Source organism: Ixodes scapularis, unplaced genomic scaffold, assembly GCF_016920785.2.
Source record: "Ixodes scapularis isolate PalLabHiFi unplaced genomic scaffold, ASM1692078v2 PGA_scaffold11__112_contigs__length_91849675, whole genome shotgun sequence".
NCBI classification, from domain to species: Eukaryota; Metazoa; Arthropoda; class Arachnida; order Ixodida; family Ixodidae; genus Ixodes; species Ixodes scapularis.
In genome coordinates, this window is record NW_024609837.1 from 24,360,248 (window position 1) to 24,385,731 (window position 25,484).

At 44.9% G+C, this 25,484-nt stretch overlaps 1 protein-coding gene across 1 annotated transcript in view; it reads left to right on the forward strand.

The window, feature by feature from the left end:
• The window catches only part of LOC120847765 (chitinase-3-like protein 1), a 42,100-nt gene extending 17,355 nt beyond the window's left edge, over window positions 1–24,745 (forward strand). The window contains exons 2-9 of the mRNA XM_042289155.1: window positions 9,492–9,597; window positions 13,095–13,277; window positions 14,406–14,662; window positions 15,293–15,396; window positions 17,492–17,609; window positions 21,666–21,851; window positions 23,583–23,705; window positions 24,281–24,745. Coding sequence (XP_042145089.1) covers window positions 9,525–9,597; window positions 13,095–13,277; window positions 14,406–14,662; window positions 15,293–15,396; window positions 17,492–17,609; window positions 21,666–21,851; window positions 23,583–23,705; window positions 24,281–24,634 — 1,398 coding nt within the window. The 5' untranslated portion in view covers window positions 9,492–9,524 and the 3' untranslated portion in view covers window positions 24,635–24,745. The remainder of the gene's footprint in view (window positions 1–9,491; window positions 9,598–13,094; window positions 13,278–14,405; window positions 14,663–15,292; window positions 15,397–17,491; window positions 17,610–21,665; window positions 21,852–23,582; window positions 23,706–24,280) is intronic.
• The last annotated feature ends 739 nt before the right edge of the window (window positions 24,746–25,484 follow it).

Consider the following 25,484-nt stretch of genomic DNA (forward strand, 5'->3'; position numbering starts at 1 on the left):
CGCCGCCATGTTTTCCAAGGGAGGATAAAAATTCAGAAGGCGACATCACAACGGCCATATAGTGCATTCGAAATTGCGTTAAAAAACATGTTTTACGATTGCCGTTGTTAAGTGTTATAGAAATGTCGCCTACAAAGCTTCAAAATTTCATGTTTTTTGACGTCACCAATCAAAAGAAGCAAGGAGGTGAGCTCCGGGAGAGGAAAATGCCAAAAATAAAAATGCACGCGCGCGCGTGAAAAGCTTTTTTTTTTTTTTTTTGCGATGCGGTATTTTTTTTTGTGTGTCTACGACTACAACGTGCATTGTTTTAGACAATAAAAAAATACGACCTTTGGGGTGTCAGTGCTTCTTTAAGTACAGGTACAACTTTTCCACAAAGCCAGTCGGGGGGAAGACATCTCTGATCCAAAGAGGTTTTGAACCTGACATATAAGTTATAAATATTGTGAAATCATCTCTGTAACGCTTCAGAAAAACATTCGAGATGCCATCGGGACCACACGATATTTTTACATCAAGGTTTAAAAGTAGATTATGTATGCAGTGGATGTTCAAGTTTATATCTTGCATTCTTGGGAAGAGAGATACTGATTTAATAGTTTCTTCAGAAGTGCATCGCGGACGAAAAACATCGCAAAAGGTGCTGTTAAACTCATTTGCAATATTGTAGGACTCAGTAATTGCATGTCCATCAACATGAAGCTGTGCAATAAATTTCCTGTTGTGCGACAAGTACGCCCAAAACGTTTGGGGTGCTAATTTCATGAAGTTTACTAATGTTGTTAAGAAACACATTATAATAATCGTGGTGGCGTTATTCCAGGAATTATGGTGGCATTATCCCAGGATCATTCGATTCTGTCGAATGACAGCGATGCCGACGGACGTGTACGTTGAGCGCTACGTTCGCTTCTACGCCAAGCAACGGTTCTTGGCTTGTTCGGGTTCATGCAATCGACGATATCATTGCAAATTAATTGGCGTAGGCCAAGCGGAATATGAAGTGCTAATGCAAAGCGGTTTGAGTGCCTATAAATGCACCAAGTGTACCAGGCGTCGCCGAACTTCGTCGAACGACAATCCGGACACCGACGATGACCGGCATGACCGGGCGAATGTGTCACGATTGAGTGCTCCTTCGGAGAGCGCTGCTAATGGGTCGGCTCCTTGGGAAACGGCTGACCTGGTTCGTCTGCTGCGCAACATGTCTACGAAATTGGAAGTCCTGACGGCTGAGGTAAAGTGCCTCGAGTCAGAAAACACCTTTTTACGCTTGGAAATTGGCTTGCTGAACAAGAGGGTGCTCGAGCGATTGCCTCTGGCTGCGAGACCTCACGCATCTTTTGCGGCGTCCGTGCGTTCATCTTAGTCATCGGCAAGACGCCCTCCATTGAACGCGGCGGCAGTACAGCAGTACAACGGTCATCTTTGGTTGAGGGTGCAATGCTCGAGCCTAACGATTGCTTGGCGGATGGCGATGTTCCCGCTGTTGCTTTTCAAGTTCCTGGTCTTCGACGCGATGCTCGTCCTGCTGCTACTGTGCCCGACAAAGGATGCGGAAACGACGTTCACCGACATCAACCGGCACAGCCAAGTCTAAGAAGATACAGGCGGAGCCCCGCCAACCGTCCATGAAGGCGTTCTTTGTATCCAGGTTACATCCGAACACATCTGTGTCGGATATTGAGGATCTGATAACCCCTTTTCTTGAAGGTAAATGTGTTGGCGTAACTAAGTTAAAACCGAAATATCATTCCTATTCATCGTTCCATATCGCATGTAATCAATCTGATTTTAAAATATTGAACAAATCAGAACCTTGGCCAGAGGGATCGATCTTCCATCTATTTTTTGGCAAGCTGGACGTTTCGCGAACTTGTGTGGTAGAATCTGAAACTGCTGTGAATGCTTAGGTCACTGGAGGCATTATATCAAAACACACCGGGCTTGCGTTCCAAGTCCAGTGAGTTCTTGTCGAATATTTTACTGAGTTGTTTTGACGTCATATGCTTAAACGAGACATGGCTATGTGCCGGCATTTCCGATAGCAGCTATTTTCCTCCAACCTATGATGTGTTTCGACGAGACAGGCATTATGCTAACACGGGCATGATATTTGGGGGAGGAGTACTGGTGGCCGTTAAGTCTTCAGTTCAGTGCAGCCGGAGGAAGGATTTGGAAACTTACGCCGAGTGTGTCTGGGTAGAAATACCCACCAGTGATGGTTTTAACTTTTTAGTTGGTAACTATTATTTCCCTCCTCTTTTTGATGATGTAGAAGTTGTAGAACATTTTGAAACGGTTAAAAAAAAAGTTGAATCTTTTAAATTTCGCGTTCTGATCTACGGTGACTTTAACTTGCCCGGAATGGATTGGTCAACCGGTGTTGCTTCTTCTTCATCAAGCGTGACTTCTAGGAAAGCCTCTTGGTTTCTTTTATTCATAAATTTTCTTGATTTTCGTCAGTATAATGCACTTTCGAATAGTCGTAGAAACGTGCTAGATTTATGTTTATCAAATGCTTCGCTTGATCCTACGATTCCGGCTTCGAATCCGTTAGTGCCAGTAGATGCTTACCACCCGCCTTTCAAAACAAAATTCTGCTTGTCATGCAGGCTTCCTGTTAATGGAAGTTTTGCAGCGTATTGCTATCCTCGAGGGAATTTTCTTAGCTTGTACAAATTTATGGAGCAACATGACTGGTCGGATGTCTTAAATAACCATATAGCTGATTCAGCTACAGAAACCTTGACATCTATTGTCAAGAATGCAATGAATATTTTTATACCGTATCGGTTTAAGCGCTCTTCCCATTACCCTTGCTGGTTTTCAAGAGAGTTAAAAATCGCCTCACGAAAGAAGCTGCACTGTCATCATTTGTATAAGAAAACAGGATTAGATGGGTGGTATCAGAAGTTCAGCATTTATCGTGGTTTGGTCAAAACACGATACGAACAAGATAACCAACTGTACCTAAATGACATCGAGCATAACCTAAAAAAAAATTCCGAAAAAATGTTGGGGCTTTACGAAGCAACATTTTCGGGAAAACAAGTCAAATATTTTCCTCCGAGATGATAATGGTTATCTGTGCTCTCGGGCCGACATTGCAACTTGTTTTGCTGAGCATTTCAGTTCCTGCTATTCTTCTTTTCCCACGAGCAGCTCTTTTAGTTCCGTTGACGTTGAGTGTTCCGATTATCTGTCTACATTTACTGTTTGCATTGAAGACATTTTAGAAGCCATAAAAAAATTGAAAACCCAAACTATCAACCGGCATTGATGGCATACCTAGTTTTATTATAAAAGGTTGTTGTTCTAATTTTGCTGTAGTTTTAATGCATATTTTTAACTTTTCTCTTGCACAGGGCTCTTTCCCCCAACTTTGGAAATTCTCCGCAGTTGTGCCTTTTTTTCAAATTTGGTGATTCTACATTAGTTAACAATTACCAGCCGGTGTCACTGTTATGAGGATTTGCAAAAGTATTTGAAAAGTAGTCCATAAGCGTCTTTACTTTTATTTCAGCCCGATGATAACTGAAGCTCAGCACGAATTTTTAAAGGGGAAATCGGTAGAATCTAATTTATGCTCATTTTTAAATTTCCCAGCGCCAATTGTGTCCAGTAGGGGACAGGTGGTTGCGATTTATTTCGACATATCGAAAGCGTTTGACCGTGTTAGTCATGATTTACTTCTACAAAAACTCGCTCTGCATGGTTTCAGCCCACATTAAACGTAAAAGCATGCCCACATCTGTGCGCATGCTTTTCTAGTTATATAAAAGGTCGTCGAAACTCTGTTCATGTTGAAGAATGCTACTCCGACGAGTTTGTTTTTAAATCCGGGGTGCCCCAGGGGTTCATCCCGGGACCGCTTTTGTTTATTTTGTTTATAAATGATATTGTTTCCTGTGTTGGTGACGCAAAAATTATTCTCTTCGCCGATGATGTTAAACTATTTTTAAGTGTGAGGTCAGTATTGGATTGCACTCCTCTTCAAGCTGACATAGGACATGTTTCAAATTGGTGCTTCAAAAACCACTGGTCGTTTAATCCTGAGAAAACTAAACATATTGTACTATCTAGAACGCGTGAATTAATTTCTTTTTCTTACAACCTCGAAGGCGCCTTGATACCCTGGGTATCTTTTGTAAGGGATCTTGGTGTGCGTATTGACAGGTCACTTTGTTTCAAAGAACATGTGTTTATAATTGTTAATGCTGCGTTAAGAGTGCTAGGCAGTATTTCTCGGTTATGTTGGCGGTTCTCATCACCCTCTTGTATGTTGCATTTGTTTAAGTCACTAGTTAGATCACGGTTAGAATTTGGCTCGTAACCCCCCCCCCCCCCCCGAGGTCACGTGACCCCTGAGATCACGTGACTCCCCTGAGGCCACGTGACCCCCCTGAGTTCACGTGACCTCAAGGAGTCACCTATCCCTCAGTACGCTTCCATCCTCCTCCTCAAGAGCTGCGCTCTAACCCGGCGTTACAGGGAATTGTAAATGGCTTTCATTTTTTTCTTCATAAAGTTGTTCATGGTCACGTCATGTCAATTGATTTACTACGATCCATTGACTTCCATGTTCCATCAAGAGCCAGCCGGAATGAATTCACGTTTTATCCATCTTCCTTGTCCCTTGCATCCCTTTTGTCGCGGATTCAATTGGCTTTCAATAAGGAACGCCACCTGGATATTTTCATGTGTCTTCGGGAATTTGCCTTGCTTGTTCGTGAATGGATGTCTTTCGCCTAGAATGAGATTTTTTGTGGTATTTGTATTGAATATTTTAGTTTTTGCGGTATTTGTATTTTATTATTTTGTGCACCACAGTGGAGACTGAAAAGTTGTTTGTGGGCACAGAAAATAAAGAATTATTATTATTATTATTATTATTATCGCTTGCCGTCCTTATTCTTTTGTTTTTGTTTTGTTTCAGCGTCACTGAGGGAAGGTATGACATTAGCATTTTTACTATTTGCTCTCCGTTTATTAGACCATGTTCTTTTAAGATATATTATGTCTTCTTATCCAGGCGTTCTGATGTTACTTTTTTACTACATTTGGTAAATATCTTTGAAGGCTCTTTGCGATAATAAATACGAAACCGTTCCATGATCTTCAAATGTCACCCTCCATCTCAAAGTCGCTGAAGTTCAAATCAAGAGTATCTTTAATAGCGTCATCATCTGCAGCGGCAAAGTTAGACACGTTTACCATCGTAGTCCATTTCTATTGGGCAAAAATTCGTCGTAAAGAAAACAAGCTTGTGCTCATAAATTCTATCGTGAACGCTGACGTCAGTGTCCTCCGGAAAGTTTCCAACAAAAATGAGATCCAGTGTGTTATTGCTATTTTGGAAAATACAAACAACTTGAGTAAAAAGCTCAGTCAGAATAAAACTGAGCATCAATTCGAGTAGTAAGTTGCAATTTTAACCTCAGTTAAGCCAGGCTGGAAAGTCGATCAGTTAATTGACAGGAAATCACCCGCCAGTACAGTATTTGTACTAGGCTTGTATATTTTTTGCATGTGAAAATGATTGTTCTCTAGAATTGACTCGGCGGAAGATGGGGGCGATAGACAACACCAACGAGAGACGAAAACCCATGATAGTCCATTTGGCAACATACACATTTATCGGCAGTTATTTATTTTTTTAAGATAACACATTAGAGTTCCGTTTTTACTATCAAGGCAACAACCCCTTCTGGAGAGCCATCGCGCCTGTTTATTTTCTGAGTCGGTGGAGTAACTTCGGCATCAGAAATATCTGCTGACAGCCATGTTTCTGCGATTGCTATTTTCGGCGTGTTGTATTTAAGTATAATTTCCTTTAGTTCGTGAACTTTATTGCCGATATTTGGGGCATTTAATAATACAAAACGTAACTGTTTCAATTCAAGTCAATCGACATCGTTCTGACGTTTTTAGAGCGGATGCACTTTAGACGGTCATTTTACTCCTCCCGATCATAGAGGTCGTCATCAACTCGTAGTTTATTATAATCTAGAACTAATTTACGCCCTCTTACTTTGAAGTCGCCAGATTTGTACCAAAACTTGCTCCTTTCTGCCAGAGTTCTCTTCCAAAAATCGTAATTGGATGATATAGTGGTTCCTTTTAATTTATTACAGTTTTTAATGCCTTCAGTTTTTCTGAGAAAACCTGAGCGTTGAGCTCGATTTCTCCTTCAACTTCGTCAGTAACGTAACGTCCTATTGCAACATAATCAAAGCGCAAACGAAAAAAAAAACAAAAAAATCTAGAAAAGCAGTTTTATATTTGCAATCAAGCTAAAATTTGAAAAGATAATTCAAATAAAACTTTGTAACTAACTAAAATATCCAGCCATTTTGTACTAGCATCGTCAGGATTACAGCAATTTAAAGTTAGTATTAAACTGTGCAGTAATTACAGTAATTCTTTCGTCCCCATCGTTCTCTGTGATCGGACGAATTAGTCAATCAATCTGCCATGTTGAAAAATTCATTTAGTAATAAGGAATCGCTATTTTCTGGCTACTAATAAAATGTATTAAATTTAAATAAAATAAAATTGATTTATATAAAATAATTTTGATTTATTTTATCTCTTCAAAAAGAGTATTATGTTTTTCCACCTTGTACAAAATCAACGTATCCAAGTCAGACCTACGTTCTGACTTCACGCAAGCTGAAAAAATGAGACGAACAAATCAGCAAGTTCTCGTTTTTTTCTATTTAGATTACCATGTTACACATGCCAGGAACACTTGTATAAACTGCTGCCACTAAAAATTCTTCTATTATCGGTTACCGAGCTTAGCGCTTTCTCTAATATGCTTGAAGACTGAAATCAGAATTGCTCCTCCAAGGCAGAAATGGGCACAATTGCGGCTTCACCAAAACGTTCATAATACCTCCCAAATGACGAAAAGCAATGAATTCATAATAAAACAGAAGTTCGCAATGGACACATCTTAATCACAAACTCTGGTCAACATCCCAACCGCTTTCGGTCATCGCACTGTCTATCTTAGCAACCCGTTAGATAACAAACGAGTCAGGCGCAAACTATATCATGGCCTTGTTGCCAAAGCACAAACAGTATCCGTGCCGAAAATATATTATTTTGCAGCAGCCATGGTAAAAGACTTGTGTCAGCGTTTTACAGTAAATATATGAGAAAAAAACCTAGATAGGATTGTTCTTCAGCCCTATATATTACAATGCTGCTCCCCGTTAAAGGTCATTCTTTTTTGGGGTCAGCAAAGAAGGCTCACTGAAAGCAGCATCGTAAGTAAAATTTTTACTCGCGCACTATTGGTCAGGCATAACCGCGGTTCGGGTGCCTGTGTCACTGGAGTATTAGTGGGAATAATTATGAATTCAACGACGGGTAAAAAGCAATTTCACTCTATCATCTTTGAAAGGGCCGGTTTGGACATACGACGAGCCTAAGCTTCCACCCTGCTTTTTTGCCGCACAGCACCAAACTTGTCGCGTGCAACTGATGAAAAGTAGCCAGGTTCGTAACTCGTGACATCACGGCAAAGTGAAAACAATTTATTGCGACGTCACGAAGAAATGCCATAACAGGTCGCCACTTAAAACATCTTGGTAGTGATAAACGCTAAACCTCATATTCGCGTTTCGCGCGGCTAAAAATGCTACAACCAATAATACCAGTATGATGAAACGTGCACGCTCGCGCTACAGTATACTTGGGTGCCTCCAACTTGGGTGCCTGCAACTTGGGCGCAGGAAACATAGGCGCGCTTAACTTGGGTATCTTCAACTAGCCTGTAGCGTTCCCTAGTACTAGCGACATTACGGTGAAACGGTGAACTTTGCTACGCTCACCCACAAAAAAGTTGTTTTTCCTCCCCCATAGCTCTTCATTGGCGCAGCGCTGTGAATGTATAGTATGTAGCCAAACCATAAAGCACTCAAAAAAAGTACAACCATCCGTGATCACATAAAAGTTCATAGCTGCATATTCGCCAGGAAACGATGCGAGCGTATCGTTGCCAATAAACTGTCGTCGTTTTTGTTGCCTAACCTCAAATGCACACGAGAAAAATAGACGCACTTGAGACCAGGAAACCCGAGAATAGAGGTACTCAAATCTATATAATCTGAAACTATAAAAAAAGGACCGCGTAACACATTTTACTATCGAACATATATATATATATATATATATATATATATATATATATATATATATATATATATATATATATATATATATGTGGGTGTGTGAATGCTTGATTGACAGTTTTATGGGTGTGTGAATGCTTGATTGACAGTTTTTTGAGTGCGCTAAACGTCGACAACCAATTATGTCTTGCCCAACGGTGCGACTTAGGCGTTTCTTACGCACTCCTTAGGCCGCAGTCAAGATGTAAACACATTATTGAAAGACCACGGTGTTGGTTGCAGACACGATGACAGAGCAGTTTTCGAAGCATGATTTGTTTCACACGTATGCGTGTTTCCAACATGCCTGCAGGCAGTTTCTGCATGACCGATTTGACCGTAATACAAGGAAGGCCTCCTATAGCGTCTGCAGACCACCGTTTTTATGATATATTATTAGTGTGACCGGGGCTCTTTGGAAGGATGCGAGTTATATGCGTTGCCTTTTAAAGAAGTATGGACCTATAATATTAAACATGTAGGGCCGTATAAAAATATACAATAAAAATTTAAAAAAAAATAATAATAACGGCAGAGCACCCGCCAATGGTCGCCTGCTCTTCTGGAGGTCCGAAGACGGTCAGATGCCTGTCGGATAGGTTAGCGGCTGCGGCACCGCGCCAACCGTATACAAAGTGCGACTTAGTCGCAAGCACCACTCATATGCCAACATTTTTTTTCTTTCTTGAAAACGATCGTCGGTTATGCAATGGCGTGCGACTTATATGGGTCGGAAAGTGCGCTATGTGGTTTGGTTCTTAAATTGACGCAATATTTCGAAGCTATTATACACTAAGCCAATCATCCTCAATAGTCCGAATAAGCATCCTCAAATATTTGCAAATAAACAAATCTCGATGTTTAAAGAAATCTGGAGCCCCTCTGGGAAACCACTCGCAAGAGCAGCCAGTGACTGAGACGTACGAAGGCAGCTCGGAGAATGACTAGGCTGATAATATGTTCTGAGTTCTTAAAACAGTCGACTTTCTGACACTAAGCATTGCCAAACGTTACGTTAAGTGTCACAAACTGTTTGTTGTACCGAAATACGTCACGAGTATCGGCGTTCGCCTCCTCCGTAGCTCTTAGCGACTCGCCCTTTCAAGTGATTTCCGGTAAAGTATAGACGCTTCAGGTTTTTCATTTTGTGTGTAACATTAAAGAGCAGGTAATACGTTTCCTCGCCAGCCAAAGCCTTAGCAAAGTTAAACAGCTGATTTTTTTTTTCCTTCGTGACTTGGAAATGTTTCACGTTGTTCATTTTCGTGTCTCTGAAACATCTTTATCTTTTTTTTTTTTTTTCAGTGCAGAACTCTCATCTTGCGGTTGGACTTCGGTATGAGGGCTATGAACGCAGCAATCGTTATTTTGTCATTGGCCGCCGTCGCGTGCAGCGCCAGTGCACAAAGAAGTGAGTTTTCCGCACACACTCCAATCGACGCAAAGTTTAATAAATATTAAATAAGTAAATAAGAGCGTTTTCCCACGGGCGATGTAGGCACTCCGCACGCGCAGCTTTTTGAAGGTCGGACCACCTGCATGAGTATATAGGATAAACGCATGGATTAATGCGGCTCAACCCTTTGAATCAGATGGCAGCTTACGCCACCTAGTCAGTGTTTTAATTACAACAGTCAATATACTGGATATTTTTATAGAAGTATATATATATATATATATATACCGGGTGTTTTTGCGAAGACTTTAAAAAATCTTAGACACGAGGGCGTTTGTAAAAGAAAAAAATTGCCTTCGGGAAGAAACTACCAGCCACGGGGGACGTCAGGAATTGCCAGAAACATACTAATTAGCCAACTAATTAGTTAAAATTTGTTTATTAACTTTTTAATTAGTGGAAGTAGACACATGGTTCCAATTAGAAAGTTGCTGAGCGTTATCGAAAACCACTATATCAGTCATTTTCAGAGAGACTTTGAGCGCGTGAGTAGAGTAGTAGCGCACTAAAGTTACCGCTCGTGGAGCAGGTACAAGGCTGGGGATAGATAAGAGGCGTAAAAATGGCGCGGGAGCCTTCCCGCAATCGCTAGTCCTGCATAGGCTCCCGTAGGGAGCCTATACAGGAACTCTAAGTGCTAGAAGCGTTCGAGATCGCCACGGCGTAGCTCCATACACTTAACACCTCCCACAAGTCGCGGCTTTGACTGCATTCAAGTTGATCGAAAAGCGATTTCTCTGCCCGTGAAGCATCACCTCCAGCTGAGTGAATATCCGCTCTTCAGGAATTAATTCAAGACGACAATTGGAGCCGTGCGCGAACATCACAAATAGAAAAACGAACACTACAATAGAAATACTGGTTACGACGTGAGGTGCGGGGAAACAAACTCGTGGCTTGGAATCGCATTGAAGCGGCTTGATTTACTGGCTTTCAAGTAATTACGGCATGGTCGAGCGTTTTCCTTTTTTTAAGAGATTAATCCCCTGAGCCATTCAAAATATTCTCATAGGTATAACATTACTAGAAACAAATCAACATGCCGGGAATATTTTTATTGCTTAGGCGCTCACCGAGAAATTCCGTACGTTAAAAACGATCAGTATAAAAGACAGAAACGCAGAGCTCGGGTGTAGTGATCGGGTTAGTGTGCCGTTGTATTGATGTTTGTAAGTGCCATGTATGTGTATCCGCTCAATGTATGTTCAGCTGATGCTTAAAGTATGCGTAATGTGTCGACATGTCTGTATAATAGAGATTCCCGAAGATCCCGAAGCGCAACGATGGCGTGAGAAAATAAAAATATTTTTTTTTGTAGAACATGCATTTGGCGGTACCTAGCGCCACCTAACCTAGCTACTTGCTCTGCTTGACACTGCCATCTGGTGGCAAGCGATTTCACGCTCGTTCACGCTACGCGATAAACAGCGGCTTCGAGCGAGTGTTGTATGCGTTACCGAAAAAAAGTAACTAAATACGTTACTCGTTACTTGCAAATAAATGTAACGCGTTACCGACCTACGTTACCTCAAAATAAAAGGAACGCGTTACTGATACTGATACTGACACAGTTCGCGAAAAGCTCGTGTTACGCTTTTATTTGCTGCTCCTCTAGTCCCGTAAAGGAGACGTAGCGCCCTTATTAATCCTTATAGGTGGTATTCAGTGAGCCTGTAGGTTCGATTTTGCCAGGGAGCGCCACTGTCGATCTGCCATCTTCGAGGTCGCGGTTTGACTGGCTTGGGTACGCGGTCGCCCGTTGGTAGTGTGTGCTAATTTCATATTGGTAAAGAAGCTTCGTTGAACAGAAAAGATAAAAAAAGTTTATCTCGGGGGTGGGCCGTTTTAATTTTCTTGTTGCCGCCGGGTACCGTGTGGAAAGGCTGAATCGCATGTAAACAATTTAGCGAGCGACGGCGAACCCGACGAGACAAGCGACGACGGCCCGCTTTGCTGTCGCTCGGTCACTCGCGCGACGAGGCCAACCGCATGAAAGAGACGGGAGCACGCGACCAAGGCGATGAGCGACGATTTCTAGAAATCCAAAAACCGAGCGACGCGACGAGCGACCCTGAAAAACCTCCGTCGCTCGTCGCCGACTGCCGTCGCTGTCGCCGTCCCTCGCTAAATCGCTTACATGCGATTCACCCTTCACTGTCGCTCGTCGCGTAGCTCGGTTTTTGTATTTCTAGAAAACTTAGCGCTTATCGTCTTGGTCGTTTTCTCCCGTTGTTTTCATGCGGTTTGCTTCGTCGTGCGAGTGACCGAGCGACAGCGAAGCGGGTCGCCGTCACTTGTCTCATCGCTCGCCAAATTGCTTACATAGGGCTTTTAAATCGTTTGGGCTAATAAAAAATTCGCGTTTTTCATTAGCTGCGCGCTCGATGAGCCACAGGGTATGTTTCTGCACGGGAACGAACACCGAAGGCACGACGTACGACACGGAGACGATGGAGCTGTATACGGTTACACGGCCGTAGAGCAGAAAATCCGCTCGAGAAAAAACGATAAAAAAACTAGCAAAACAAAATAAAGAGTAATCACACCGTGCTAAAAAACACCAAAGTAGAAAAATCATAGTTCTTGCAAAAGAGCTAACGTCGTGGGCACAGCGCGCGACACGGAGAGATGCATGGAGCCGATGGAGCAACGCGGCCGCGGTGGACAACTTTGATAGCGACAAAAATGAACTAAAACACACATCATAGACGAATTATTCCCACGGCGCTTCAAAAGCACCAAAGTATAAAAAGAACCCGTAGTTGCGGCCAAAAAGACCCTTTAAAGTTGTAAAATACTGCTAAATTATGCTGCATAAGGCACCGCCAGACGATACCTGACACGTACGTGGGATATAAAGAGACCTCGAAGATGGCGACCGTGGTGGCCGATGCCAGCGCCTCTAGCGAGTGACGTGAAGTGAATGTAACCTATTGAGCTCGATTTGCTCGATTCGGGGCCGTAATAATGAGATGCAGATGACGGAGGAACTTTGCTCCCCTGCTTCAGGGACGAAAGTTTCTTCCTTTCTAAAGGAACATAGGTTACAAGATCGTTCCTCCCCTTAGGGAGGACTATCGATACCCTTTTTCTAAGAGTACATGTGATCACGCTCTGGCCCCCATCCTTGCTCAGAGAGCAGAATCAGGTGATGAAAAGGAGGCGGTTTGTTTGGAGCTACGCAAGAGCGTAGCTCCCACCGTGCTCTCAGTATAGGGGTCCTGTGGTTGCCGGACTTTGTCTGCACGATCATGCTCGAGAAATGTGAGCACAGTTGTACACCCTACACTGGAAATACGGAGAAGCGACAAGGAGAGAACGACACGGACGTGTCGTTCTCTGTTTGTTTCTTGTCCGTATCCCCAGTCTCGAGTTTACAACTATGTTCAATTTACACCAGCTATCCTGCACCCTCACCATTGCTTCATTCGAGTATTTTTTTTTTATTGTAGCGCCCAGCCAGAAGGTTTTTCTGTGCTACTGGGCAAGCTGGTCCCACTATCGCGTTGGCAATGGCAAGTTCTCGGCCAAGCAGATGGAGTCGACACCGTGCACCCACCTCATCTACGCGTACGCGAAGATCATGAACGGTGTCATTGCACCGATGGATCCACATCTGGAGATCCAGGGCAACGGTAAGCTTCCAAGGCAGCCCACATTGTAATTGAAACCTTAACGGGATTTTTTAAAATCATAAAGCGTCTCTGAAATCATCCTGGGTTCTTGATTTGTGAGTGAACTGTTGTCTAAGAACGCGGTAACACGCTCACACACATACATAAAATAGATGCTCTCCAATTTTGAAGTCTCTAAGTAGACATAAAATATGAATAATGTTACCCTTGTTTTTTTATGGTTTCTAAAAACAACAAAGATATTCAAATAAGCAGATGAACGAATCATACCAATCAAATAGAAATAAAAATTAGAAAGCCACCGAAAAAAAAGATGGGCAGAACCGTTATTTAAAAGGTGGGTACAATTAGGTATACAGATTTTTACTTGTTATAAGTAGGGGAGGGCGAATATTCAAAATTTCGAATACAAATAAAATATTATACATCTAATATTCGTATTCGATTCGTAAACTACGTCTTTGGTACTTTTCGAATATTCGTCTTATCACGAATATTCGAAGTTAATCGAATATTCGAGAACGTATTCGCAAGCGCAAGTTTTGCTTTCGGCTTCGGTTCGGTAAGTAGGCTTCAGTTTCGGTGTGAGCATAGACATGGCAGACGCGGGTCGCACAGCGGAAAATTTTTGAGAAATCTTTATCATCTACCTCAGAGTCTACTGATCTTGAAAGTGGGGCCTATTAATAACTAATCTACTGAAAATGCATATCCAAGTGATGAGACCTATTAGCCATTTCATTGAAGGAAGCGAGTTCGCAGCAAGTTCGGGATCTGAGTTTTTGTTGGCGCACACGAAAAATCCACGGAACCCTAGCCATAAACATCTTCGCTGTAAAACTGTCTTTAGCCATGCTTGAGGCATACAATTGTATAAAGCAAACGTGATTCAGATATGCTTGAGGCGTTTCTGTAGATGATTATGTTGTCGTGTCTATGGCAACCATCGTTTCTTTTGCATTACCTATGAGCGGTGTATGTGCGGCTTCGGTATGTCAGCAATAGAAAGATTCGATACAAACCTTCGAGGGTGTGAACTCTATTTTAGTGCATGTGCTTCTTGTAAGTTTTTTTTTTTTTTTTCGACTACGTTGGTTTTTTAGATTTTAATATCTGCCTCTTTTTAAGGAATGTATAGACGGTTTAACGCCCTGAAGAGGTCAAGTCGGGGCCTGAAGACACTCATCTCCGTCGGAGGCTGGACAGAGGGATCGCAAAGGTTTTCCAAGATGGCGTCCAGCCAGCGTGGACGCCGGACCTTCGTGGACAGCGTCGAACGTTTTTTGGACCGCCACGGCTTTGACGGAATCGACATCGACTGGAGATACCCGACTCAAAGAGGAGGATCTTCGGAAGACAAAGAGAACTTTGCGCTGTTGCTCGAGGTGAGCTATACTCCTTGCACGCCATTACACGAGTGTTAAGGCCAGCTCACTCATTTGCGTTTGAGTATATGCTCGAATGCGTCGCGTTTCCTTGTAAACGCTTACCACTCGTGAGCCTAGATGTAAAAGCGGAAGCAACTGAAGCCATGCAGAACAGCTTGCAGTTTCATGGTGTACGCTTCTCGCGCAAATTGGTTCCCAGTGCGCGTGCGTTGCGCTCTCGGGCGGCAAGGAAGAAAGCGGATGGAAGAGGCGGAGACACTTGCAGACGATTGACGCTTTTGTCACGTCCTCGCAGCTCGTATTGCAAACGCGGTCCATAAGCCTTCAAACTGGCGTATATATATTTTTTTACGTATTATTTTTTAGCCGTAGGCTTCGTATAATTCTGGTAACGTTTTTTACTGACTATTTCTCGTAGATAGTCCGTAGGCTTGATTTCGCTAATACTGCAAAGCCTTCAGTCAAGTTATACGCAGGTAAGGGGCGAAGGTAATAAAAAGATACCGCGTTAAAAGTTCATTTTACGCGTAAGATACCGCGTAAAACGTTATCAAACATTTTTTTTTCTCGCGGTTGTGTCGTCTAGGTTGTGTAACAAAAAAACGAAGAAAAAACGACTTTTTACAGGATTTGAGAGGGACCATGGACAAGAAGCACCGCACACTGACGGTCACCGTGCCCGCATTGAAACAGACGATCAGCGCAGCGTATGATGTCTCCGAGCTTTCAAAGTGAGTATGCTCATTTTCCGTCCTTCCTCTACTCACAGGAAAGTTGCTAGCGACATGCGGTGTTGACGTTATTTCCCTTTTCGCGGATGAAAATACGTTTTTCCGAACCCTACCAAGTTACACTGGCGGTCGCCATTTCTTGAGCACGAGGCGTGTGATTGGACCCGAGCTTTGCCGAACGTTGACGCAGCACTTGCGCTCGTTTTGAGCCGAGCCGAGCTCACGCCGAACCCTGATGCAGGCTCCGTGTCCAACACGTCCTCGGAGTACGCGATCAAACACTGCCGAAATCGGGTAACTGGCCCAGCAGCCGGCCGGTGCGCACTTTTGAAAAGGGTCTATGACGAACGCGCTGCTTGCAGATGACGTCATTGTACCATGCCTGTGGTCATTTTTGCTTGCTTTTGACGAGAAATACGAATTCGATGGAGTCGTATATAATGGGACACGATGGAACCAATAACCAATCAATACGTGCTTCCGATATCGATAAGTCACCGATATCGGGGTATCCAATTTCTGACATCGATCCTATCTACGATATGGATATCCGGGTGCGTCACGTTCCCACGCCCACGCCCGGCCCGGTCCCATTATTTCGGCCCCAACATTTCGGGACCTTTCAATGATTCGCCAGAGGGCTGGTCACATAATGATGACGTAACAGTTCGGGGCAGTCACGTGACTTGGGAGCGAACAATTAGCCAATGCTACTCATATATCAGATTTTCTATAATCGATAATTGATAATCGATCAATAAAAATGCATCATCGCCCGATCATCGGTCGATGGATTGCTGGCAGTCAACGACCGTGGCGAGACAACTGCGAAGTTTAATTCCTCCGATTTCGAGCCAGCGACCTACCGTTCAGCAGCTTGATGCGGTACCTCTCCGCCACGCAAAGTATGTGTACATTTCGTGCTTAGATGTTGTATGCGATCATGGGTAGTCAGGCGCGCACAATTTAAATTCGGGCTTTAGGCGTTCGGCGCGCCGGACAGCTGCTTTGGTAACTGCAATGTCTCCTATGGAATACGTACGTTTCGAAGCGCAGCGTCTAGATGGCGTTCCACCGTACTCTATGGAACACACAGTGCGTAAACGAAAGTGTGGATGGCGCTTCGAACGACGGGAAGCGGATTGAAGTGAGTGGTGGGGGGGGGGGGGGGGGGGGGGGTTCCTTTTCCGCGGGAGTTCCACAACTGAGGTAATCAAGTAACCAAATACTTTATTAGGGGGAATACATTCCATTCCGCTCATTTGCATGAGACAGAACGCCTACAACGCCGAATCCAGCCCTGACTGAGTGGAGGTCCGCGTCAGTCCACGCGCATGTGCACGTAGATGTTCGCGGCGGCCGCGGCGGTGTCGTCTCCGGTTCCACCTAAAGCCCCGGCATGTTTCAAAAGTAACGCAAGGTGCGTCGATGCACGAGGCACGTGCGACGTGCGACCCTTGAGAAGATCATGGCGGCACAGCTCAGAAAAGTATTTGGCGGAGCATTGAGCTAGATTTTAGACGCCATGTTTTTATCCTAGAAGTGGCGCCTGGGCACGTGTCTCGAGCATTTCCACAACAATGAATTTGTTATGTACAACAACCATCATTATCATCATCATTTACCGCCCGATAACCTAGATTTCCACGACGATAAATGGCTCGCGCCAAGCCCAGGAAACCTGTCCGCGCCGAGGCTATTGTATTTGAGAGGAGTGGAATGTATTCCCCCTAGTAAAGTATTTGTAGTAACGTTGCCCAGGATCGACTCTCATGTCACGTGGATACGCTGGCGCTGCTGTTAGCACAGCGCAGGTGCAGACACGTCAGCTCCCACCCGTTTCTGCGCAGTGCCCACACCTGATGACGTGGCAAGCGAGGGCTCTTTGGTAAACAGCGCGTTGGCCTATAGGTCTAGGTACGGCGCGGGCGCAGAAAGCATGCCGCTTTAGCACAAATAAAGCGTCTCGACTTGCCTTGGCGCAAGGCAAAGGCCGCGGTGTGGGGCCAGAAGCGCCTTACCTCGGAGAGAGCAACGGTTTGTTGAAGAGGATGTGGCGGAGCTTATTCATCGTGCCTGATACGTTGTGCTGCAGGCATGTTGACTTCATGAGCGTCACCGCCTTCGACCTGTTTGGTCCGTGGAACAGCTTCACCGGGCACCCCGCTCCGCTCCGGGGCAGAACTGACGACTCGAGCCACACCCTGAACGTGGCATGTATTCCTGCTCATTCTCCAGTTCTAGCTTTGCTATTGTTGTCGCTCTTTAATACGGAGAGTAGACATAAGTACCGGCACATGTGGCATGTCTCGTAAAATTTGAATCACAAACGTACATAACTGAAATTGGGCACGCGGACGTCGTTTCGCGAAGGTTTCTTGTGATTTTTTTCTTTTTATAGAAGTCTGCTTAGAGGTGGTGAAATGTTGAAAATAATGCGAGACAGCGGTCGTCAACTTCCTATGTCCTAAATCAGCCTGTCCGTCGTCTTCACGCTGGTTTGCGAGCTCGGTTTCGGGTGACTTCCTGCACGCAAAAACGCTAAAAAGGCCATAGATACAGACTGACGGGGAGCTGGATTATCCGGATAAGTAAACATTTGAAAGAAATATATAAACTATTACCACCTGGGAGAGGGATATTGCAAACCAGTTTGCAGACGACCAACACCCTGGGACATAGAAAATACTCGGCCGCCGTTTTTGTCTTATCTTTAATATTTCACCTCCTCTGAGTTGAGCTCCAAAAAAATATAGAAATGACTTCTTCGAAACAACGTTCGCGTATCCTATTTCAGTCATGTACGTTTATAATTAAAAATTTGCGAGGTGTGTCAAATGTGTTGGTTGTTACAGCCGCTCACTGTATATGATTATGACTTTGCCTATTTATGCCTCGCTCAGAAGTTCAAGCGTCTGTATCAAAATCATATAAAACGAAACTGTTATTTGCAAAATCCTTCTACAACGAAAATTGCTATTTAGAAAACCTTCTATAACAAAACCGTTTATATCGAAAACCTTCCATAATGAATCTCCTGTCCGTAAGGCAAATCGAAAGAAGTAGGCATTGAACGTATGTTGTGTGATTATGAAGATTAAGATTTTGCTGCGCGTCTACAAAGCCGATTTGCACCAAAACATTCTGCTCTACCCTACACTAACAAGGTGTCTATACACTTCATGTCTAGGAAAAGGAACAAAGAGCTCTTTGCTCATCTGAGAAACCCCAGTAAATTAGAAGCCTAGAATATTAAAAAACAAAAGTAAATGCGTTAAATCCGATTTTCTTCTGGAGAATACATGTATTTGGACATCATTCTGGGTGCCCTACACCAGTGGTTCTCAAATAAAAGTCCGCTGAACCTTTGGTGTTCGCGAAGGCATTCCGGTGGTCGAGCCCGGCAATAAAAGTTGTCTTTTTCACAGATTGAGAAGAAACTTACTAATTTTTATGTGAATTTTTTCGTGGGTATGTGAATGAGAGGCCTACTTCACACTAGCTCTTAGTTATATCAATTCAATAAATCATTATCATAATTAACCTATAACTCTCCCTTCCCCTTACCACGAAAGCGGTCCTCCATGGTCTCCGCCAATCCACAAGGGGCCTGCGAAACGTAAATGTTTGGGAACCACTGCGCTAGACAATCGAATTTCTCAATAATCATTTCACTAAGTCACCCAATCGTCAAAAAGAATGCTTGGAACGTAGGTAAACGCGCTGCATGCGATCACCTTCTCTGCATAAATATAAAGCTGGAATGCATTTGCAAAATGTTGATGGTTTAATATGCTTCCGCTTTGAACAGCTAATCCTGCAGTGTACCTACGTTCCCGGCATACTATTTGATGCTTGGATATTTCGGCCACATTTTTATCATAGCTATTAGCGACGCGTGCGACCAAACGCGTCGCTGTGATCGCAATTCGTGATTGGTCAAATGCTCACTTTGACGTCTTCATTTTTATTAATTAATCTGTCTTTTAACGACGGAAATCATCGCAATATCAGTGTTAACTGTGACCCTATTGGTTTAAGAATGCGACAGCTTCAAGCTCCCATTGTTATTTTTATACACCCCATCGAACTTGTAGTTCCCAACCGATGATAAATAGTAAAGCTGATACGACACGTGAAGTCACGACGAGGTAAATTCTGGTCGCGACGTCAGGAAAGGAAACCAGACGAGGGCGCCACCGAAACATCTCGACGCTAACGGTCAACGTTACTAGGTAAAAGACAGGTTACAAGCTTCCTAGAACGCCTGGCGCCTTGTCATGGCACGTTCGCTCGGTGGCGCTCACTACTCTACCAGCTCCCCCTATGGACAAAAGCGGCGAAACCTATGGAACCTTGGATGCACATCGCCTGCGGTAAAAAGGGATTGTATTCTGATTTTCATGGTAAACATAAAATTAGCGCTGAATTAGGGGCAAGAAGAGCGTCGTTTGTTTAGAAACGGTTCTTATCAGTCGCCTGCGAAGGGTTTGACGCTCGTGGCGCTATGCGGAGCGGAAGTTGGTCTGCTTTTTTGCAGGGTGGCGATGATGATAGAACACAGAGCTTTTATTGACTGACTGAAAAAAAATAGTGGGTACACCTCGAGACGTCTAGCACTAAAATCAACTCACCGTCTTTTCAATCAAAGCCAATCACAGCTCGGCGTCGTCCTGATGTCACCGCGACTCCTGTCCTAAAAGCAGACGACCTTCTTTCCGCATAGGAACCCTATCGATCCGCCAAGCCTACCTATACATGTCTTTCTGTACCAGGGAAAGAACATCCTTTGTTGCACTGATTTGACCAGCGACTGACGCAATGGCGCACTGAGTGCATGGCTTGTGCTGTAAAATGGTGCCTAACCATTAGCCAAATATACGCGCTCAAGCTGAGCCAGACCGGATAGCGCTCACTTAAAAAAAAATTTAAAAAATTGCCGGTAAAATGCTTCAGATGTCACCACCAATGCAAATGCGGGTGTTTGTATGAAGGCACTCTATATCCGCCCGCATCTGCTTGCGCGCAGGCCACAGAAAACCGCAGGAAGTTCGGCAATGTATTGACCAAACCCTGGCGATGATCTGGCCACCGGCCAAACAGTGGCCATTCATCGGCCAATTTTTGGCTAATGGCTCATGGCCAGTGGCCATTAGATAATTGCCAGAGAAAGGCTAGTCATCGGCCAATGGCTGGCCACAGTCTGGCCATTGGCCAAAGGACCGTTGCCAGCCATTAGCCAGTGATTGGCCAAATCTGTGCAGCTTCGGAGGCCTCTAACGACGCTCTTCCGTCGACCTTGTCAACAAATAGATCTAAGAACGTTTGCAGATAGCAATAGCCACTGAGGATGAGAACTGGAGGACGTCTCATTTGAATGCCTCCAACACGCGCTTTACGAACACCGCCGTGCATTCACTAAGCGTGCACGGTTCAAGCTCACGCGACGCCAAAGCGCTGGAAGTGGGTCCACTGAAAGTCATCCCCGCCGTTCTGATCCTATCAGTGACTGTAGCGTCCATCACTCATTGCGTGTCGTTTAGGGCGTGGCCCAGGGGCCTATTTAGGAAAATTATTAAAGTTCGGGATAATTAGACTGTTAATTATTTTCGCGTAATTAACTTTTTTTTAATATTGTTATTAAGGGCATGGTTTTAATTAGAAAATCGCTCAGCATCATTAAAAAACACTAAATCAACAAATTGGAGGACGGTAGAAAACACGCGAATCATTTTACGGCTTTCTGGAAAACCGCGCAAATTCGACGGGTTTTTAAGTTTCGGCTTGCTATCGGAGCGCATCTCGGCCCCGGAGGCACCGCGCCCCGTGGAGAGAGTGTGCAACCAGACTCTGCTGCGTCGCGCGATGACAGCAAAGCAGAGGTCGGTAGCACTATCTATATCTATATGAATATTGCAGTTATTTATATTCCTATATTTTTAATTTTATTCTTGATATGGAATCTGAACTAAAATGAAGAAAAGACATTCTCGTTCTTTTTTCAGTTATTTTATCATATTCCTATATTTTTAATTTTATTCTTGATATGGAATCTGAACTAAGATGAAGAAAAGACATCAGGTACTATAGGCGCCCACGTGACACCGTGACAGGCTTGCGCCTGGCTGTATTCCGGCATCTTTCCGGCGCGTCCTACGACCTGCTCAACCCTTTGCCGTGTGTGTGCATCGCCCTGAACTGACCATTTGCAGGCCCTGCGCAAACTAGGTGAGCATGCATGCGTGGTAATTCAGAAATTTGCGACGCAGGAAACCAGTATCGAGAATTGGATCTCGGAAGGAGTCGACGTGAGCAAACTCGTGCTCGGTATGCCACTGTACGGCCGAACCTACACCCTGGAAGACCCCAGTGAACACGGCTTCAATGCACCAACGTCAGGACCCGGTAAATCTGGGCCCTTCACCAAGGAAGCGGGGATGCTCGGCTACAATGAGGTGGGTTTGCAGTGGTTGCGTGACCCAACGTTATTCGATAAATTCAGTTTCAGTACGCCTCGCTTCTGCTAGACGGCACAAGCCTGGCATTCGTAGCGATCATCATCACGATCGAGACAATGCTTGCTTGTGCTTCCGACGGTGAGAAGAACATTATTAGAGCGCAGCTCTTAGGGGCCCGTTTCCGGCTTAAGCGGCGTCGCCATCGCCGTCGACGTAACCGCGCGGTGCATTATGGGAAATGTCCCATAATGCACCGCGCGAGCCCCCCCCCCCCCCCCGAGGTCACGCAACACCCCCAGGTCACGACCTCTCCGAGGTCACGTGACCCCCTGAGGTCACGTGACCCCCTCTCTCTGAGGTCACATGACAACCTCCCCCGAGGTCACGTGACCCCCGATGACGTCACTGATGAGGTCACCGGCATCCGCATCGTCATCATCACTGATGACGTCATCGGCATCGTCACGTGACCCCCCCAGTACCCTTCCCTCCTCCTCCTCAAGAGCTGCGCTCTAATTCGGCGTTACAAGGAGTTGTAAACGGCTTTCACTTTTTTTTTACTTTTAATTATAAATTGTATTTAAAAACAATTTATTTTCTACTAAGACACATTTCCAGCGTGTTGCTGCAGGAAGGAGACATATTTGGGACGTTCGTCCGCTTCTGCAGCATACCTACTGACCGCAATGCTATAGAGTATGCAATATATTGATATCGAAATTGGCCCCTATAGTCACCTACGATCACTGACATCTCCTATAGTCACTAACACTCACAAAACCTCACAATGTACCTTTCAGTGACCTCCTTGCTGCGCCTGCAAAGGAAGGAACTCTAAGGGGTCCTTAAAGGAGCTGTGCAACAATTTTAACGTTGAAAGAATTGCCATTTTCTGCTTTTGATATTGTTCACTGTGTCACAAATGGCAGAAAACACACCTCCTTTCATTGAAATGTTGCGATTCCGCCGCGTAATAGCGAGGCAAAACTTAGAATATTTCCCGACCTGCAGCCACGAGCGGCGGCCATGAGAAACAAGCGGCGTGACGTCACATGGGTAGTTGTAAAAAAGATAGCAAGTTGTGCGAATACTTGCTCGATAAAAGGTAACTTTTCTATAAATCTTGTCGTTCCAACCTATATATAAATGCGTCAAAACCCTGGTATCATCGACAAAACTTTTATTATACGGAGTTTTAGTGGCGCCATCTATCCTAGGTCCACAAAACCGCGAATAGCCGCCAGAAGCCGGAGGGGGAGGGGGACAGCGCCGGACGGGCAAGGACGGGTATGGCCGGACCCGGATGAGACTTTCCTCCTTTCACCGTATATTTCGCGGGGTGCCCGCCAGCACGTGGCCACGCGGTCGCGAGCGGATGAGTTCTCGCTGCTCGCTGATGGCTCTAAAGAGAGAACTTTTTCAGAACCCCGTGCCTACTCAAGTGACGTCACTGCGCACGTGACCCGGAAGACGATGTACGAGTTGAGAGGCGGCAAAAACCTGGATCTTTTTCATTTTTTTTAAATAAAAACTAGGGTATTCAGGCAAAATCTTTTTTCTGTAGTTCACTGCAGAAGTGTCAGGCACCAACTTCCACAATTATTTAAGCAAAGCCCTGAAATTGCACAGCTGCTTTAAGCGCTACGAAGAACGCTTTCGGGAAATGCCAAGGATAGGTCCAATTTTGTATGTCCCCAACCCATTCCGATTGCAATCACCTCCTTCCAGATCTGCACATTCCTCTCTTCTCGTGGCTGGGACGTGACGCGGGACCCCGACGTCAACGCACCAGTGATGGTGAAGGGCGATCAGTGGATTGGTTTCGACGACGCCGGAAGCCTCACTAAAAAGGTGAGGTTAAGGGAGAGGTGGAAGAGAGCGGAGACGCCAGAGTACCGGGAATACCTCCACCGCGAGCTTAGTTACCTCGGAGAGCACTTCAGCGTCTCGTCAGACGTCGAGCGAGGCTGGAGTGCGCCCTCGCAGCTAGAAGTATGGTGGAAGGAACGAGCGCGCGCTGGAAACTGGGCATCCAAAACAAGACTCCCTGCTGGTGTCATCCTGTTAAAACTGGGTCAAACTGCTTATAAATAATACAAAGATGTTGTTTGAACTAGCCTACAAACATCAGTAACCGTGTTTGGTATGTCCCGCGCCAAGTTTCTCCTCGAACTCGCTGCCATGCGGCATTCGAATCACGAATCTCGTGGTGACTTGCCTTCGAATCTGTTTGGAGAGCGTCTTTTGCATGGCGTATCAGCAGTATGACCCCGGCTTTAGTGGCTACGGTAAAGGAAAGCTTCCCCTCCGAGCCTTGGTTTGTGCATAGAGGAATTCCTTCCACGGCTCGGCGTTAAAGGTTGCAGGCGAGCGACATCAAGAAACCCTGGTAATAGACGACCGTTTGTGATGGAAAAATGTTGCAGGTTGAGTTGGCGCTGCAAAAGGGACTCGCTGGAGCCATGGTATGGTCCATCGACACGGACGACTTCAGAGGCCAGTGTGGGTGGGAAAAGAACCCGCTTCTGGAAGCCATTCGGAAAGCCCTAAAGCTCAACACTGACGAGACCGACCCAAGAACGCGCGCGCCTACAGGTCTTCCATGTAAAACCGAAACCCGCGAGAAGTTCACGTGTACCAAGGAGGGGTTCTTTTCCCGCCCGGTAAGCGACCGGAGGTACATCCAGTGCGTGAAGAGAGGCGGAAGGCTTGAGGCAAGAGAGATGGAATGTCCGAGTGGTACCGTTTTTGATGAAATGAGCGCTAAGACGCGTGAATAAACCTGGCCTAAGGCGGATTCTTAAAAGGGGGCAGGGGGGAAGAGGTGTTCTTTCCCCACTCCTCAACCCCCAAGGGCGACATTTTATGAATAAAAGAGACATACAAATGCCTCGCTCTTGTTGAAACAGACAATTATTTTTGTTTGTCACGTCATAACCGTCCGTGACGTTTCAGGTCTTTGCAAAACTGTGCCCCCCCCCCCTCTGCCTCACCTATAAATTTTACCCTGACCCTATTGTAGGTTTGCACTAGCCCTTTCATCAGTCGATATCACCCAAATAAAACATGTCTGTCTCTTTGTTGCACAATACCTATGTGTGTGTGTTATTTTTTTTTCTTTTACAAAAAAAAAATGGTGAACCCGTAGCTGAGACAGTAAAACGGGAACAAACGAAGAACACGCGTTTCAGGCGCACAGCCGACTCACTAATTCTACTCGATTTAAAGTTTTCTGTATATGCATCTCTTAATGAACGATACCGACCACTGCTTTCTTTCTTTGGGGGCCCCAAACACACGCGTGGTCAGAAACATTTCCCCGCAGAGGGGACTCGACAAAGATTGATGATAAGCTCAAAATAAAAAAAAAAGCGCACAAACACGCTACACACACCACCGCCCGTACAAAGAAAAAAAAAAAAAGAAACAGCACGCAACATGGTCACAGCCGAGGAATAAATGTAAATGAAACCACCGCTCAAAGCAAACTCCCGGCTTACATCATGCACAAGCTCCAAGATCCCGAACGTCTCCATGAAGGTTAATAGAGAGCTTTAGAGAACCGCTTTGCACATCCGATAACGTACGATGGGCTCCCCGGTACGAACTGCGCATGCGCGAGAGTCTTCT